This window comes from Talpa europaea (assembly GCF_964194135.1).
Source record: "Talpa europaea genome assembly, chromosome: 6".
Lineage (NCBI taxonomy): Eukaryota > Metazoa > Chordata > Mammalia > Eulipotyphla > Talpidae > Talpa > Talpa europaea.
In genome coordinates this window covers 12,362,155-12,377,887 of record NC_140072.1, presented here as the reverse complement: position 1 = coordinate 12,377,887, position 15,733 = coordinate 12,362,155, and the positions used below count along the sequence as shown (strand labels likewise).

At 47.7% G+C, this 15,733-nt stretch overlaps 1 protein-coding gene across 3 annotated transcripts; it reads right to left on the bottom strand.

Annotated features, from left to right (window-relative positions):
• Positions 1–2,591: 2,591 nt before the first annotated feature.
• Positions 2,592–11,996, bottom strand: FKBP1B (FKBP prolyl isomerase 1B; the record flags this gene model as incomplete). Of its 3 annotated transcripts, none has more annotated exons than XM_084235018.1 (4): positions 2,592–2,720; positions 3,716–3,828; positions 8,527–8,574; positions 11,960–11,996. In XM_084235018.1, 4 exons carry the CDS (start codon positions 11,994–11,996, stop codon positions 2,592–2,594), a joined length of 327 nt encoding a protein of 108 aa, XP_084091144.1. The 3 variants fall into 3 exon arrangements, with proteins under 3 accessions (XP_084091144.1, XP_084091145.1, XP_084091146.1); XM_084235019.1 differs by lacking the exon at positions 2,592–2,720 and adding an exon at positions 2,721–2,765; XM_084235020.1 differs by lacking the exons at positions 2,592–2,720; positions 8,527–8,574 and adding an exon at positions 2,721–2,765.
• Positions 11,997–15,733: the final 3,737 nt, after the last annotated feature.

The window sequence follows — 15,733 nt, the reverse complement described above, 5'->3', positions numbered from 1 at the left end:
AGGTAATTACAAATGTGAAAAGATTTTTCTGAAAACCTTTTTGTAAGGGGAAAACAAATTAGACTTACAGTATGATTTGTCTAAATGACAGAAGCTTGCCTTTAGTGAGGTTTTAAATCAATTACATGGGAAAGTTACTTTTATTGACAGTTGTGGCTGGTCCATAATTTGGATTTAATATAACTGTTAGCTGAATTTCAGGACCTAAAGTTAAGAATTTTAAAAGTACCTTCTAATTGTTAGGAAATTTTGTATTCTGTCCCAGTTATAAGAACTTTAATTCAATGCACAGGTATTGAACATCGACTCTTTGTAGGGTGTGTGTATGCTTAGATGCTGGAAACATAGTTACAGTTGGTCCTCTGCATCAATAATCTAAAGCCCAGGTTTTTGAACTACTTTTAAGAGTGCAGGAGATGATTGTGTCCATGTGCACGTCTGTGTATGCATTGCCAAATCTGCTTTACATTCCTCTAGATTAAATTTCAAGTTTATAAGAAAAATTTTGTATGAATAATTTTTTGACTGCAGTTGGAAGATGATTGCTCTAACAGATTTTATCAGTCTGCTGCTTCACAGCTTCCAGTAACGCTCAAAGGACAATGTCCAGACTCTTTAGTATATTGCATCATAATTTCCCACATCATCCTCTATGCATATCAGTAAAGCAGGGCCTGCAAAGCTTAGCATATCCTTTCCACGTGCCAGCCAGGAGGGTGGGTTTTTTATGTTATTTTGGGTCTCTTAGTGTGTGTCTCCCACCTACACTATAAATACCCTAGACTGGCAGTTTTATATGACTCCATCATGGGCACCTGAAATGGTCTTTTGTGCCATCATTATCCTATTAGTGTCAGGGAAAAAAAAGCTGAGTTTTGAGAAATTCTCATAGGTATTTATGTTGTCAAGGAATGTTAGGAACCAAGACATTCTGAAGGAAACACCCCAGAGTGTAGCACCCTCTGGCTGGTCTGGTCCCTGGAAGAAGAGAGCCCAGTTAGATGCAAGGCAGCTCCTTTCTCATTTCATTCTCCCCATCTCAAAGCACCACCTCTTCATTAACTCCTAACCCTTTGCAGAGGAAGACAGCCAGGAGTTCTTGGAGACAGGGGTAGATGAACAGGCAAGATGTCATGGCCCTATATCATATATATGACATCATGTGACATTTATCAGTAAGTCTTTGAAGAACTAACCTGTTAGCAGCCCCCTGGATTCTCAGTCCTACAGTAATTCCAAGTTGTTACCAAGTAATCTTGACTCTGGCCAAGAGTATTTCTTGCCTAAGCCAAATCTCTCAGCCATATTGCCCTCCTATGTACACACAACCCACACCAATAAATGAACTGATTGGAAAAAAAAAAAATGAGCTGGGGATTTCACTGAGTTATAGTAAATGTAGATAAAAAAATAAGGGTATGTGGAAACAAGTTCAGAATCATATTTTTCTCAGAAGTAATCCCCCAATGTGTTAAAGCAAATCTAAGTGAAACTGAGCATATACGTAAAAACACTCAGAATCATGCAATTTTCAAAAATAACTTGCCACAGTTAATGTTAAGCGCCAAAGCCTCATATGGCTGACTCCCTCTGTGTACACCATGGACATTTCATGTCTGAGCATCTTGTGTGCCTGGCTTATGTGAAGGTAAGGCAGTGTAGATGGTGTGAACTGAGAAATGTGTGTTCTGTGATCAGGAATGGCTACATGTATCACACAACATTCACAACCTGTGGTGGTTGGATTTGCAGCCTTCATTTGTTCAGAGTCACAGTGTTCTTTTCCATCTAGGTGCGCTCATCCCAATGCTCAAACCCCATGTTTGACTGCTAGACTATGGGATTTGGACACTATATTCCTTTAGCTGTGCAGGAAAATTCTGAACCTGTGCGGTAAGTAGCAAGTAATACCTACCTTGTAGAGCTTCTTAGTGGGTAGGTGGCAATTCTTTTTGAAATTACGTAGAATAAGACCCTGCATAAACAATACATCATAGCTATTTTCACTTTGCTGGCTATTTGGAAGACTCCAATCTTTTTCCCAAGGGAAGCTGGCTTATTTGGTCCCTAAAACACTTCCTACCTACAATAAGTATGAACAGAAATTTGTTAAGCACAGAGCCTTTATTTAACATCATTTTCGAAGAGAACACTTTAGGTCAGCAGTCAACAAAATTTCTAAGAGAAACTGACAGCAAAAGTAAACTGGCTCGACTCCCTCTGTGCACACCATGTACATTTCATGTCTGAGCACCTTGTGTGTCTGGCTTAAGTAAAGATAAGGCAGTGTAGATTGTGCAAAGGAGAATTCTGTGTTCTGTGATCAGGAATGACTGCAACATGCATCATTCAAAATGCACAACCTGAAATGCTTCCATCTGCTACTGAAGTTTCCTCAAGCAAAGATGCGCATGAACAATGACAACAAACACATACAGAGCAACTTGGGCAGAGAGAATGGATAATGCTGTGGGGCAGTGAGGTTAGCGCACTGATCAAGAGCCCCAAGCAGGAGGAGCCGTCCCAGTGGCAGAGCAGGCTAGGAGGGTGAGCAGCAGCCATCTCCAGCTACCTTGAGTTCCTTCCTGCCTTCACTCTAAGTTGAGCAGCTCCACGTCAAAGATGAGGGTGGCATTGGGAGGGATGACACCAGGGTGGCCCGTGGCTCCATACGCCACATCAGGGGTGCAGGTCAGCTTCGCCCTCTGCCCCAAACTCATCTAGCAGGGATGGGGGCAGATGGGGAGAGGAGAAAGAGGACCCAGCTTGATTTAAAAGAAAAAAGTAAGATAACTATGGCATTTTTCCAAACCATCCTCATGGTAACATTGAAGATCTGATATGAATTTTATATGTAGCACTTTGAAGTTGTGCTAAGAGTGTAACAATGCAGATTCTTGCCTCAGACTAGCAGAGATTTGTCTGTGGGACAGTTACTTGCACAGAGTCATCTCATCCATTCATCTAACAAACATTGCTAGTCACAGTGTATGAACCAAATATTTCTCTTTGTTAATAATTGTTCTTCACCCTCTTCCAAAGCCTAAAGAGAGTATAGAGAGAGCAAATGTAGATATACACACTAAAGAAGGGGATAGGAGCAGTTCATCAGTGACGTTACGGCACTAGAGGCTGTAGGAGAATGCAAAGAAACCTACTCTAATAGACTATCATAGGATCTCACAGACCAGGAGGAAGAGTTTGAACCAGGCCTTGTCGCAGCAGTTGTTAAGAACCTGCCTGGCATTAGTGGACAATTGGTGAGATTTGAATAAATCAATTAAAAATTTTAAAATAGCTGATTAAAAAAGTTTTGATTGTGGCAACTTGCTTATATAAGATGCTAAATTTGGGGAAGCTGGGGAAAGAGTATACGAGAATTTATCATTTTTGCAAGTCTGAAATTGTTTCTAGAAAAATAAGTTAAAATAAAATCCTAGACTTCCCCCATCTTGACTCTTCTGCTGTCTCAGTCCCAGACAGCTGGTAGCTCACAGGCCTCCTTAGTTCTGAGCAAGCCTGCGGGAATGTGCTTGGGATGAGAGCCTCCAGTGACACCAAGGAGTCATGCTAGCAACAAAAGGGGTGGGGTCACCAGGGCCCAGTACAGAGTCAAAGCAGTAGTGTTCTGTGATAGAGTGAGAGTGGAGGGTGGAGTGCTGAACCTCAACTTCCAACTCCTCAAGTCCCCCTTAGTGAGGATTCCCCATCCTACCTGGGCTGCACCCTCTTCAAAACCCTTGATGACTTCCTGTTTGCCAATTCTGAACTTGAAAGGCTTGTTTCTGTCTCTGGATGAATCGAATTTCTTTCCATTTTGGAGCATTCCTGTGAAAGGGAAAATAGGGTGGAAAAGAGCAGCAGTCATGACTTAACTTCCAGTTCAGGTCAAATGTGTAAAATTCCTATTCTGTGGAAACCTGTTCCGATTCCAGTCTTCCCATCCTCCTGTTGGCCCAAGCAAGACACCTGCGTGCGTCTCTTTGCCTGACTCGCACATACAGCCTATCACCAAGTGCTTCATATCTTGGGAGCCACCCATTTTTTCCATTTCTATTATCACCACCCTATGTTCTTTCCAGATCACCGACATATTTCTTTGTGTACAGGAACAACTTCTAACTGGTCTGTTTTCTCCACACTTTTCTGTTCCATTCTCTGCATTGCACCCAGGATGATTTTTTTTTTTTTTAAATACAAATCTGATTATTCCTCCTTTGCTGAAAACATTTCAAAAGCTCCCCAGCACAGAATCCAGATTCCTACATAGCTTACAGGCACTTCAGTCCCAGACAGTTGGTAGGCTCTTGTCCTGAATACAAGCTAGTGCCTGCCTCAACCCTCTCTCCACTCTCAATGATCTTCCATTCCACCCAAATCCTATTCAGGACACAACTTTCTCAAATAACCTCTGTACTTTACTTTTTTCATGATACTTCCTCAGCCTGAAGATTTATTTTCCCAGGCGTTTCAGCCTCAGGTTAAGTCCTCACCTGTTTTCCCCAAGATTGCTCCTACAAGCAAAACCCAGAGGTCACATGATCTACAGCAGTGAACAATGAAAGTGACCCAGCCAGTCCGTGGTGGCCTACAGAACCGATACAAACACAGCAACACCTGGCTGCTGTCTCCAGCAGCTTGGAACATCCCTCAGCTTCCAGCTCAGATCCCTGAGGACATACTGTCTCAGTCAGCTGCCTCAGGCCCAAGAGCTGCTTTTCTATCTTCAATTCTTACTTGTGTCTCTAATCTAAGATCAGACCTTCAGAAATGATGCTATTACTTCACGTCTTGCAGCCCCTGGACCATAACTAAAGATGATTTGGTGCCAGAGAAGGACCTGGCCTGTAAGTCCAAAGGCTGGACTTAACTATGTGTGCCATTGGGCACATCACCTCCTCTCACGTGGTCTCAGATTTGTTGTCTTTAATATAGGAGGGCTAGACCAGCTTCGTGTCTGAGCATCTATGATTCTACTTCCTAAGTCCTACAATTTAAATGTAAAAGCAAGAGAAGCAGTCTTATTTACCTACTTTCTGGGTAGAACAAAATTGGCTCTTGTCCTGAATACTCAATCAGGCAAAGGAGAAAACCCTATGGCTACACAGAAATCTACACAGATGGGTACTAAGGAGATCAAACACAAACTCAAGCATACACAGATTGCTAAAATATTCCAGAGACTCTCATGCACGCACACATGAATTTATGCAATTGCACTCAGAAGAAAAACCCTGAGAGCCAAATAAATGCTAAGAAATATTTAGATACGCAGATCTACATACAGACACACACTTGGACAAATATGCAAATAGATATGCACACACACATACACACTGACATACTCCATTTAAAGGTTGGTCTTCTCATTGCCTAATTTCTTCAGTCTCATATGACTTAATCTACAGTTGTCTACTGCTGCAAGTTCAGTCAAAAAACCAAGCAGCCAAAAACATACCGACATATATATATATATATGGTTACCTGCTTTGACAAAGGTGTCATTACAGTGTAACTGATAAAGGGCAATTTTTTAAATGAATGTGGTTAGATTAACTGCATATTCATATTGTGCTAAAAAGAATCTTGACCCCTACCTTACCCCACACAAAAATCAATTCCAGAGCGGGGAGCAGAGCAGGCAGAAGTGGCTCTGGTGAATTCTCTCACCCTCCCGCGCTTCTGACTGTACCCAGTGCATGTATAAACCAACCAAACAAACAAATAAATAAATAAGACATGCCTCTAGAAAATTAAAAAAATTAAAAAAAAATCAATTCCAGATGAATCATAGAACATTTAATTATAAAATATAAAAGATAAAATAATTGCACTTCAAGATAATAGGAGAATATCTTCATGACCTAAGAACAAGGAGGTCTAAACCGAACACAAAAAGTTCTAAATAGAAAAGATTGATAGGACTTTATTACTTAATGACTGCTATTCAAAATATGCCAATAAGAGTAAAAAGGCAAGAGCTAGAATAGGAGATGTTTGGAATAGGTATAATCAAAAACCTTATATCCAGAATATATAAAGAGCTCCTGTAAATAAGAAAAAGACAACCTAATTTTTTAATGGACATAAATTGAGCAGACTAAAGAGGATATTGCCAGTAAGTTCATGAAAACCATACTCAGTTTCATTAGTCATCATGTAAGGGGGACAATGAGGAGCAGTTTCTGAGCCAGTGGGTGGCACTCAGTGGTAGAAGGTGGAGCTTTTCAAACTCTACACCCTGAGCAGAGTATGATCAGAATATGGGCTGAGCTGAAGTTTCTGGTAGTTAAATTGCTGGAGGGGTCTGCGGGGGCAGTTAAGCCACAGGGAAAGGGATGTCTGGTTATTAAGTCTGGCTTTGGCTTGGGGCTCAATCTCTGCTCAGTGGATGCTATCTGGGGTAGGATAGATGGCTTCTGGTCACATGTCAGTCTGAATACTCTCTTTTCTTACTTTCTGTGTAAATAAATCTTGTTATTATTTTTCCCCATGTGTCTGCTTTTGGCCCATGTCCTGCATTCATAAGCACACTGGTGAGGACCCACCAACCATGTTAAACCTCATTCCTCCAGGTTTGTTCCATTTCAGTCCAAGTAATGTAAATCAAAGCCACAGTGAGATCCCTTTGGACACCACCAGAGGGGTCAAAAAACAAAAACCTGACAATACCAGGGTTGATGAGGATATAAGAGAACTGGAATACTCATCCATTGAAGGTGAAAGTGGAAACTGGCATAGCCACTTTGGAAAGTCATTTAGCATATCTGCTGAAGTCAAGCATGGGTATAAAACTATGATCTGGCAATTCCACTTCTGGGTGTACATCAAATTGAAGTGGCACATATCTGTACCAAAAGACATCTAGATGGTCCAAAGTAACACTAGACATACCAAAACTCTAAACAACCCAAATGTTCATCAACTATAGAAGGGGTAAATTATAGTAGAGTCATACAATAGACTGTACAGGAATAAAAAGGAGCAAACCACTCTGACTAAATCTCACAGATAATACACTGAGTAAGCCAAACACAAAAGAGCACATACTCTGATCCATTTATATAAAGTTCAAAAACAAGTAAAACCAGTCGTTAGGGACAAAAGGATGATGGTTACCTTAAGGAGGAATAATGACTGGGAGGAGACATGAGAGAGACTCCTGGGGCGCTGAAAATGTACATGTTGACTTGGTGGTTACATAAGTGTGATCACTTTGAAGACATTCATTGAGCTGTACATCTTAGATTTATGCTCTCTGCTATATTTATATTTAATTTTAAAATGTATTTAAAATTCTCATACAGTCTCCTGTTAGATTTGACATCCCACCCCAAGCCAGAACCCTTTACAGCTGATGTTAGTGTTCAGCGCACATTGCCTGCTCTCTGTATATACTGTGAAGAGTCTTTGCAAAAGGATGTGGTTTCCGTAACTTGATAAGTACTGATCTGTCTGCAACATGTAGAACAGATAAATCAATTACATAGGTCGGAGGCCTCAGAGGACTCATGGTAATTAGGCTGTATCACCAGGGGATAAAACACAGCTCCAGCCCACTGACGTCAGCAACTGGCAACATAGCTGTTGAGAAATACCCACACCGTCTGCCTAGAATTAACCTGGCACTTCACACTGGCCTGGAGAACTGCTAAAAATGGCCCCATCTGAATATGTCCCAGGAATTAAACTGGCCTTATACTCTGCTAAGTGGCTGTCACCAAGTTTTCCATATTGGGAAGCAGGTCACAAGGCAGAGTGCTTACCCCCCTTGGAACAAACACCTGTTTGTGATCTTCCTGCCAGAGCCCAAAGGAATGCTATCTGTAATTTTCCTCAGCCCACCTGGCCTTCCAACAGATCATCCAAGAGGGGTCAGCAGAGATGTGGGCCCTCCTCTGACTCCCTCAGCACCCGGACACGAGCATTGCCATCACCCCAGTCCTCGAACTGCATCCAGGCTCTGGGAGGCTTGTATGCCCTCCCCCACCTCGCCTCCCAGCCAATGAAGGTAGGAATCTTCCCTTTCACCTTTGTGCTCCCAGTGCCCAGCACAGCATCTTACACACAGTAGGTGCTTCATAACAGTAGGCTGAATTGAATAGACTTGTTGAAAGAAGAAAGGAAATTTCAAGTAATTGCAAGTCCTCTAATAATATAGGATGAAAAGAGGGCCCCAGGGAGGGTCAGGGCTCTCAGTTTTAAGAGGGATTTTCAAATGTAGACACCAGCGCAGCCAGGACTCCAACCTGCAAACATGGGAAAGGAGCCTGGAGGGACGTGGCTCCATTAGAGGCTGGTACCACAGAAGACCCTTGCTGGTATTAGTGGGGAGGGTTTAACCTTGCAAACCTCCTTTCTCATTCCCACAAGGCTGGCAGGAGTGGGAAATAGCTGCTCAGAAGGAGACTTGGTTGCTCTGGGCTTTTGCCTGACCCAGTGGAGTAGCTACCTCCAGAGAGGAGGATCCAAGAGACCTGGCTTGGAAGGGGCAGATCTGGAAGAGGGCGAGGGAGAGACGCCTACCTGTGTAGTGCACCACACATGTCTGGCCCTTCTTGGGGAATGTCCTTCCTGCAAGAAGACAGAAGGGCACATGAATGATTAGGATTTTAGATAAGTTGCCAGGAACATTCTTGGTCATGACCAAGAGCTCTGACCCACACTCCCCTCCATACCACGGAGATGCCCATGGCTTTAGGTCTCGCTTTGTGCCTTGTGCCAGCCACACCATCCTCATCGTGCTTGATTTGAACTTTATTTCCTTGGGTTCCTCAATTCCACTCTCTCCTGGTCCTTTTTCTTTGATGGCTTTGTTTACTTTGCTTTACCCATTCCACAAACATTTATTGACAACCTGGTATGTATTAGGTCTGGACTAAATTCCAGACACACCATATGAACTCACCATGAAGTTGGAGAAACACACATAAACAGAAGATTAAGACAGAGTGACGACTGCTGTCAGGATGAATACATAAAATCTTCACAAATAATTACTGAACATCTAGAGTGTGTGTGTGGCCTCTGTGTGTGTGTGTGTGTGTGTGTGTGTGTGGCCTGTGCCTGATTTCAGGGATAGAGCAGTGAACCACAGAGACAAGATCAAATGGAGGGAGACAACATTCAAGTAAACGATCATAGATTGTGTCTAAAGACAAGACATGTACTGATGAATGACGAGAGACACAATGGGATAAGACACACTGAAAAGGGCAGATCAGGACAGCCTGTCAGAGAGGCTGAGACTTGAAGGATGACCAAGATGCTGGGAAGAGCAGAGCACTGTGGGAAGAAGGAGCTGCAAGAGTGCAAAGTTGGAGGCAGGGAAGGCTCAGTGTGGAACAGAAAGGAGGTTAAGTGACTGGAAAGAAGGGCGGGTGGGGAGAAGTGAGAAAATGGATCATGAAGGGCTTATGGAGCCAGACTGAATTCTAAGTGCAGTAGAAAAGCCACTGGAAGGTTTTGGGCAAGAGAATGACATAATCCGAATTGAGATTTTATAAATTCACTGGTGCTGCTGTGTGTAGGAAAGACTGTTAGGCGCCTGTTGCAATAATCCAGACAAAAAAATCAATGAAGGCTTGAATTAACAAGGAGGCAGCAGAGAAAAGTGAAATGGAGATTTATTTCAGAAGCGGAGCTGACAGTATGCTAATGGAGTAGAAATGGGGTCCAGGATGAGGGGGTAGAAAATAAGCATGATGCTGGCTTTTTCAGTTTGGGCGGGAGACAGGGTAGAAGGGAGGTACTCATCCCCGCGCTGGGGAGGACAGATTTGTGCGGGTGGCAATCTTGAGATGCATATTAGACATCCGAGTTTATACTGCAAGTAGGCAGATGGAGAGACTGCACTGGAGGTATAAATTTGGGTGGAATTTAACACTCTGGGACTGAGTAACAAAGCTTTGGGAGGGCTAACAACTGAATCAACATTTAAAGCCCAGAGGAGGGAGCAACGAACTGACACGGTCTCAGGGAAAGCATCAGAGAGAGGATAAACTGGGTCTTAAGCCATGTTTGCCAGAGGAGGTCAAGGGAGGTAATCCCGGAAGAGTGAACACGTTCTAAGGCCTAGAGTCGAGCAATAACAGGAGCCTGTCTGGTTCACTGCTGCAACACTAGGGGCTAGCACCCAGTACATATTCATAAACATTTGTTGAATGACAGGTGTGTTAAACAACTTGCAGGCAGCTTACTAAAACTGGAGAAAAAGTTGGGGGGCACACAGATGGCAAGGAGACGTGAGGCTCTATCACCATCTACCTGGAGGAGATGGAAAATACATTATTATTATTTTTTGCCTGGGGGAGGGGCATGGTGTGATAGGAATTTTAAAGAGTCCTCAAGCTGTGGTGTAGAAATGAGTGAAGTGGGGAGGCCAAACTGAAGGCAGGGAGTTGAGACTAGGTGGGGAGACCAGTTTAGAGGTTGTACAGAAATCCAGGGGTGAAGATGGTGGCTCGCACTAGGGCAGGGCTGAGGGATGGTGCTTGGGGATATTCAGCAGAAGGACTAGACAGGACTTGGTGGGTTAACACAGGCATCCCCAGTTCGGCAGCAAACTTGTTGAAATATTAATTTGTATATTCCTTTCTAGGATAACAGTGTGGCTGCTGGCCCTTTTGTGCTTCCTTGACCCAAAGGTTTAGACTCCCCTGAAAGCAGATAAGCAAAGCTCCTCCAGGCTTTCCCTAAAAGTCCAGAACCCCCATCAAAAGAAAACGCCCTTGTCCCTGGCCAAAGAGGGAGGCTAAGGAGAGAAAACTCTAGAGACAGAAGCCTCTTTGAGCGAAGGAAGGGACTAGAGGCCTCTGGGTCCCTGACAGAGCCCTGTGGCCTTGGGGTTTGAGGAGGGGTGATATCACACGCCTCCATTCCTAGCTTGGGTAACAAAGCCTGCACCCCAAGGGTGATCCAGAATCATGACTGGGACGCATAGGGACCACTCCTTTCAACAAGGAGGGTGGCCTGAAACCCGAGGGTGCCTCCTATTTCCTGGGGGGCTGGGTGTCAATAAAGTGGGACAGGAATGAAGTTTGCCTGCCAAATCCTATAGAATCAGAAGCGTCTGAGTTAGGTTTTGTTTAAGAAACAGCTTTTCCTTGTGCACTCAGAACCATTCCTACTAGGGTGAGGCCTGGGATGTCTGGCTTAGGAGAGTGAGTGGTGCGGGATCCCCGGAGGCAGGGAGCTGAGGGGAGCGCTCGGGAGGGGGAAGCCGAGGAGCATAATTTCCGTTTCGGACTTGCAGCCTTTGAGGTGTCCGTGGGACATGCAGGTGGGGGTCGCGCAGCCACTGGATAAATGGGCCACAGTGAGCTCAGATCGGAGGTGCGGGCTGGAGGTTTAAGTTGGAGGCCATCGCTGTGCACACCATCCTGCACACCCTGGCAGCGGGCAGGATGGCCGGAGAGGCTGAGAGGGGCGGGAGGGGACGGCGCTGCAGAGGCGGCGGGCGCGCTGCCCCGGCCCAGACCGTCTGGGTCCGCCCGGCGTCTCCCCGCCCATCCCGCAGGGGCCCCCCGAGCCGAGGCCGGCGGGGGGCGCGTGAGAGGGGGCTGCCTCCGAGCAGAGGACGCCCCAAGCCGTGTTCTTTCCCCAGTTTCCCAAGCCCACCCAGCAGGGCAGGGAAAGCGGAGTCAGGACCCGCCGGGGAAATCCACGGCCGCGGGAAACCCGGCAGCTCCGGCCGCGGCGGCGGAGCCGAGGCCCGGGGCGGGGGCGGCCGCAGCCCCCAGCCTCGCGGCCGCAGCCCCCGCCTCCCGGAGGTGAGCGGGCCGGGGAGAGCAGGCGGGGACCTGCCCCCGACCCCCAGCCCGCGGGTCTGCGGGGTCCTCCGCCGCCCGTCCTCGGGCTCCCCGCCCCCTTCCCCCGGCACCCGCCGCGCCACCTCGGAACCAGACCCCAGACCCCGGCTCCGCCCGGCCCTCCGCTCCCCGGCTCGGCCGCCCGGTACCGTCTCCCGGGGAGATGGTCTCGATCTCCACGCCCATCGCGGTCCCGCCGGCCCCGCCTCCGAGGGTCCCCGCAGCCGCCGCGACCCCGCTCCCGCGCCCGCCTGGCGCTCGGCTGCTCTCCCGCCGCCACTGCGGAGCCGGCGCGGCGCGGAGACGGGACCTGCGCGGGGCGGGGCGGGGCGCGGCGGGGCGGGGCGGCGGGGAAAGGTGGGGTGGGCCCGGCGCCGGGGGGGCGGCCCTGACGCGGCGGCCCCGAGCCCGGCGGGCTGGAGAGCTCGGCCGCTGCGGGGCGCGCGGGGGGCGCGGGGGGCGCGGGGGGCGCAGACGCGCGCAGCCGGCACCGCGTCTCCATCCCCCGCCGCTCCCCGCCGCGCGCCCCGCGGGGACCTGCGCCCGCTCTGTGCTAAATTCTGGGGCATGACCCGGCCCCACGGACGAGGGAGACCGGCAAGGCAAGCAGCACCTTAATTGCAATTCCCCATCGCCATGGAGCCCGGCACGGCGTGGAGGGGCCAGAGCGCCGCGCACCCCCCGGGCGGCCCGCGTCTGTGGGAACAAGTTGGGGGGTGGGGGGGGAGTTAGGAGAGCAGCCGTCGCAGGCCTCCTGTCACCACCCAGCACCCCTGCTCGCCACCCCCGCTTCGTAGTCACCCTCCGCCCCGCCCGCCCCGCCCCGCAGGTGAGCGTCCACCTTTCAAAGTAAAAACTGCGCCCTGGGGACAGCAGCTGAATTCATCGGATTCAGTTGGATTAATTGCTGTCCTCGAGGAAGTTCATCTGCGAGGGATGGCGACGAAACTCCAGGGTGGAGAGACTCCGACTGCGAAAGGAGCGAGTGAATGAATCCTGAGTCTCCCTGCCCGGCCCGTCACCTCCACCCAAAGGAGATCCAGAAATCTGGAGAGATCTTTTTTGGAGGCGGCAGTAATTGCCCGAGCAATGCGTGAATGGGGCTTTAAATGTTTCTCCAGTTTTCTCGTTCTTCCCTGCGTGGTACCGAACATTAGCAGGAAGGAGTGATTTGACGAGCGGCGCTGGAGGACAGGCGTGGAGAGGTCTGGGCAAAAGGACCCAGAGCGGGCTCCGGAGATGCCCTTCCTCCACTGCCGTCCTCCTCGCCTCCCCCCGGTGCCGAGCACGGAGGCCTCGGGTCGCCAGCATCGCTGCAGGGGCCGGCGGGGCTGGTCCAGAGCGATGGTCTGCAGCTGCGCTGAGAGTCTGGCCCTGAGATTCCCCAAGGGCTGCCCCAAAGCAGGGCTCGGCGTCTCCCGAGTGCACTGGTTTAAAGAAACCAGGGGCCGCTCTACCCCTGTGGGCTACGGCCTTGGGCAGGCATTTTTGGGGTAAGAACAGGCGCTCAGAACTGGAGCAGAATCTGGACCGAGCCCACTATGAACCATAGCAAAATGCATATTTTGTGAATAGACACTTTTTTCTGGGGAATCCTCAGCTCCTTCCATTCCCCCCCCAAAAAAAAATAAAATGAAAGAAACCATGTTGCTTTAGGACTCCTTAGACTAAGAGAACAGATGAGAAATGGGGGAAGGCATCAAATTGCTTGAGGGAGGGAGAGAAATAAAGGACGGGTAATGTCGGTGGTTTGAAGACTACGACTCCCAGAGGCCCTTGCGGCAAAATCCGAGCTTATTGGCCAGTGGGAAGGGCCCTCTCCTAAAGTGACACATGTCATAGCCAATAGTCAGGGGACATTGCCGAGTTTGCCCCGCCTCCACGGCCAATAGGAGGCGTGGGTGGCGGTGCTTCCGGTACCCTCTCGGGACGGGGATCCGTGACGGTGAGGCGGGGCGCCCGCGGGAAGGCAATTTCAGTGGGGCAGTGAGATCTGAGGTATTTTGTCGTCACTCTGCGGGGACTGGCGGGGGTGGGAAGGTTTTGGCTGGGCGGGGAGGGGAGGGCGAGAAGAGATGTGAGCTGCGGAGGCTGGCGTGGGGCCCGCACCCTGCACCCCCCCTTACCTTCAGAGTAGGCTGTGCCTTCTCGTTCTCTGAGTAATGCTTCAGCGTTTCCCGGCCAGAAATTATCCTTCATTCTCCCCTCTCGCCTCTCACACGCTCCCTGATGCCGTCCGCCAGTGTGAGAAATACCTCATGAATATGGCCCACTTTCTCCACTGAAGTAGCTACAAACTGGTCTCACTTTTTTTTTTTTTTTTAATATGACATTCAGACTGTTTAATGGCCCCTTTTGAAACCGAATTTTTCTCAACTTCTTTCTTGGATCCCACCTGCACATTGTCACACGAGTGTGTGCTGGTTCCTCCAAATTCCTCGGCGGATCCTTTATGATCAGGGAAATAAGACTGGAAAGGTACATTAATAGCAGATCATGTAAAGCCTTAAATGCTTTTCTAAGACTTTTTTGTTTAAGATTTATTTATTTATGCATACAAGAGCTGGGGGCACAGGCCAGAGATGCAGGGGCGGGGGTGGGAGGATTCACCAGAGACAGAGTGGGGTGCAGAACAGGCTGACTGACTGATATACACTGCTGAGGGGAGCAGCGGGCTGAGGGGAGCGAGAGGTGGGTTGCTCTCTGGCGGCTGGGGATTGATCTCGTGCTGCAGAGGCTGCAGATTGCTTCATAGTGCGGTGCTGAACCACTTGTGCCACCAGAGAGGCCCTTTTCTAAGACATTTTGAAAGAGCTTTTTTAATATAAGTAGGCTGTGGAGACTCCTCAGAGCAAAATGATTAGAGCTGTGTTTTTTTTTTAATTAATTTTTAAATTTTTTTACATCATTGTTCCTTTTTAAACAATATTTGCTTCCCTCCACCCCCTCAGGTGTAGTCCCCATAGAGTTTCCTTCCCCAGTGCACCATCACCTCAGTCCCCTGTGCTCCTCTCTCCCTCCCTCTGATCCCTCTCCCTCCTCCTCCCCTGCAGTTTGTCCCTGATTTATAATTGTCCGTTTTTGCTTTGTTGTGTTTTGTACTGTTATTATTTTTTTACACTGATGTCTTATTTGGTTCCCCTATGTTCTTCCTATAAGTGAAACCATCCGATATTTCTCCCCTTTCTGGCTTATTTCACTGAGCATAATTCCTTCCAGTTCCATCCACGTTGCTGTGAATGGCATGAGTTTATCTTTTGTGATTGCTGAATAATATTCCATTGTGTATATATGCCACAACTTCTTGATCCAGTCATCTATTTTTGGGCATTTGGGTTGTTTCCAGGTTTTACCTATTGCAAATAGTGCTGCAATAAACATAGGTGTACAGGTGTTCTTTTGAATCAATGTTTTTGTGTCCTTTGGGTAGATCCCTAGGAGTGGAATTGCGTGGTCGTATGGTAAGAGCTGTGATTTTTAAAGAAGATAATTCTGCCCAACCACACAGAATCTAGGCTCTGTGGGAGAGAAGAGTGGTAACAAGCCAGATTGGCCTCTCTTTGTCCTTCCCTACAAAAAAGGGAGAGGTGGTCAGAATCTGCACTAGTAATGGACTGAAAGGATTGGAGCAGATTTTGCAATTATCATTAGGTGTTTGAGAAAAATAGGCCAAATTGCTTCTGTTAGTAAAGATGAAAATACTAGTTTATTTTTTAAAGACTTCCACAACTTTATTTTGTCTGTCTTTCCCCCTGTTCACAAATTCTTACCCTCTGCTCTCCCTGGTCACACACTCTGTCAACGACATTAGACTACCATGGGTAGCCTAAAACATCATATAAATTGCCTGTGATATTGGCCCATTAGGAATTTTCTCTGCCCAGGAAAATGTATCATGCATTATTTATCAATAAGTCTTTTAA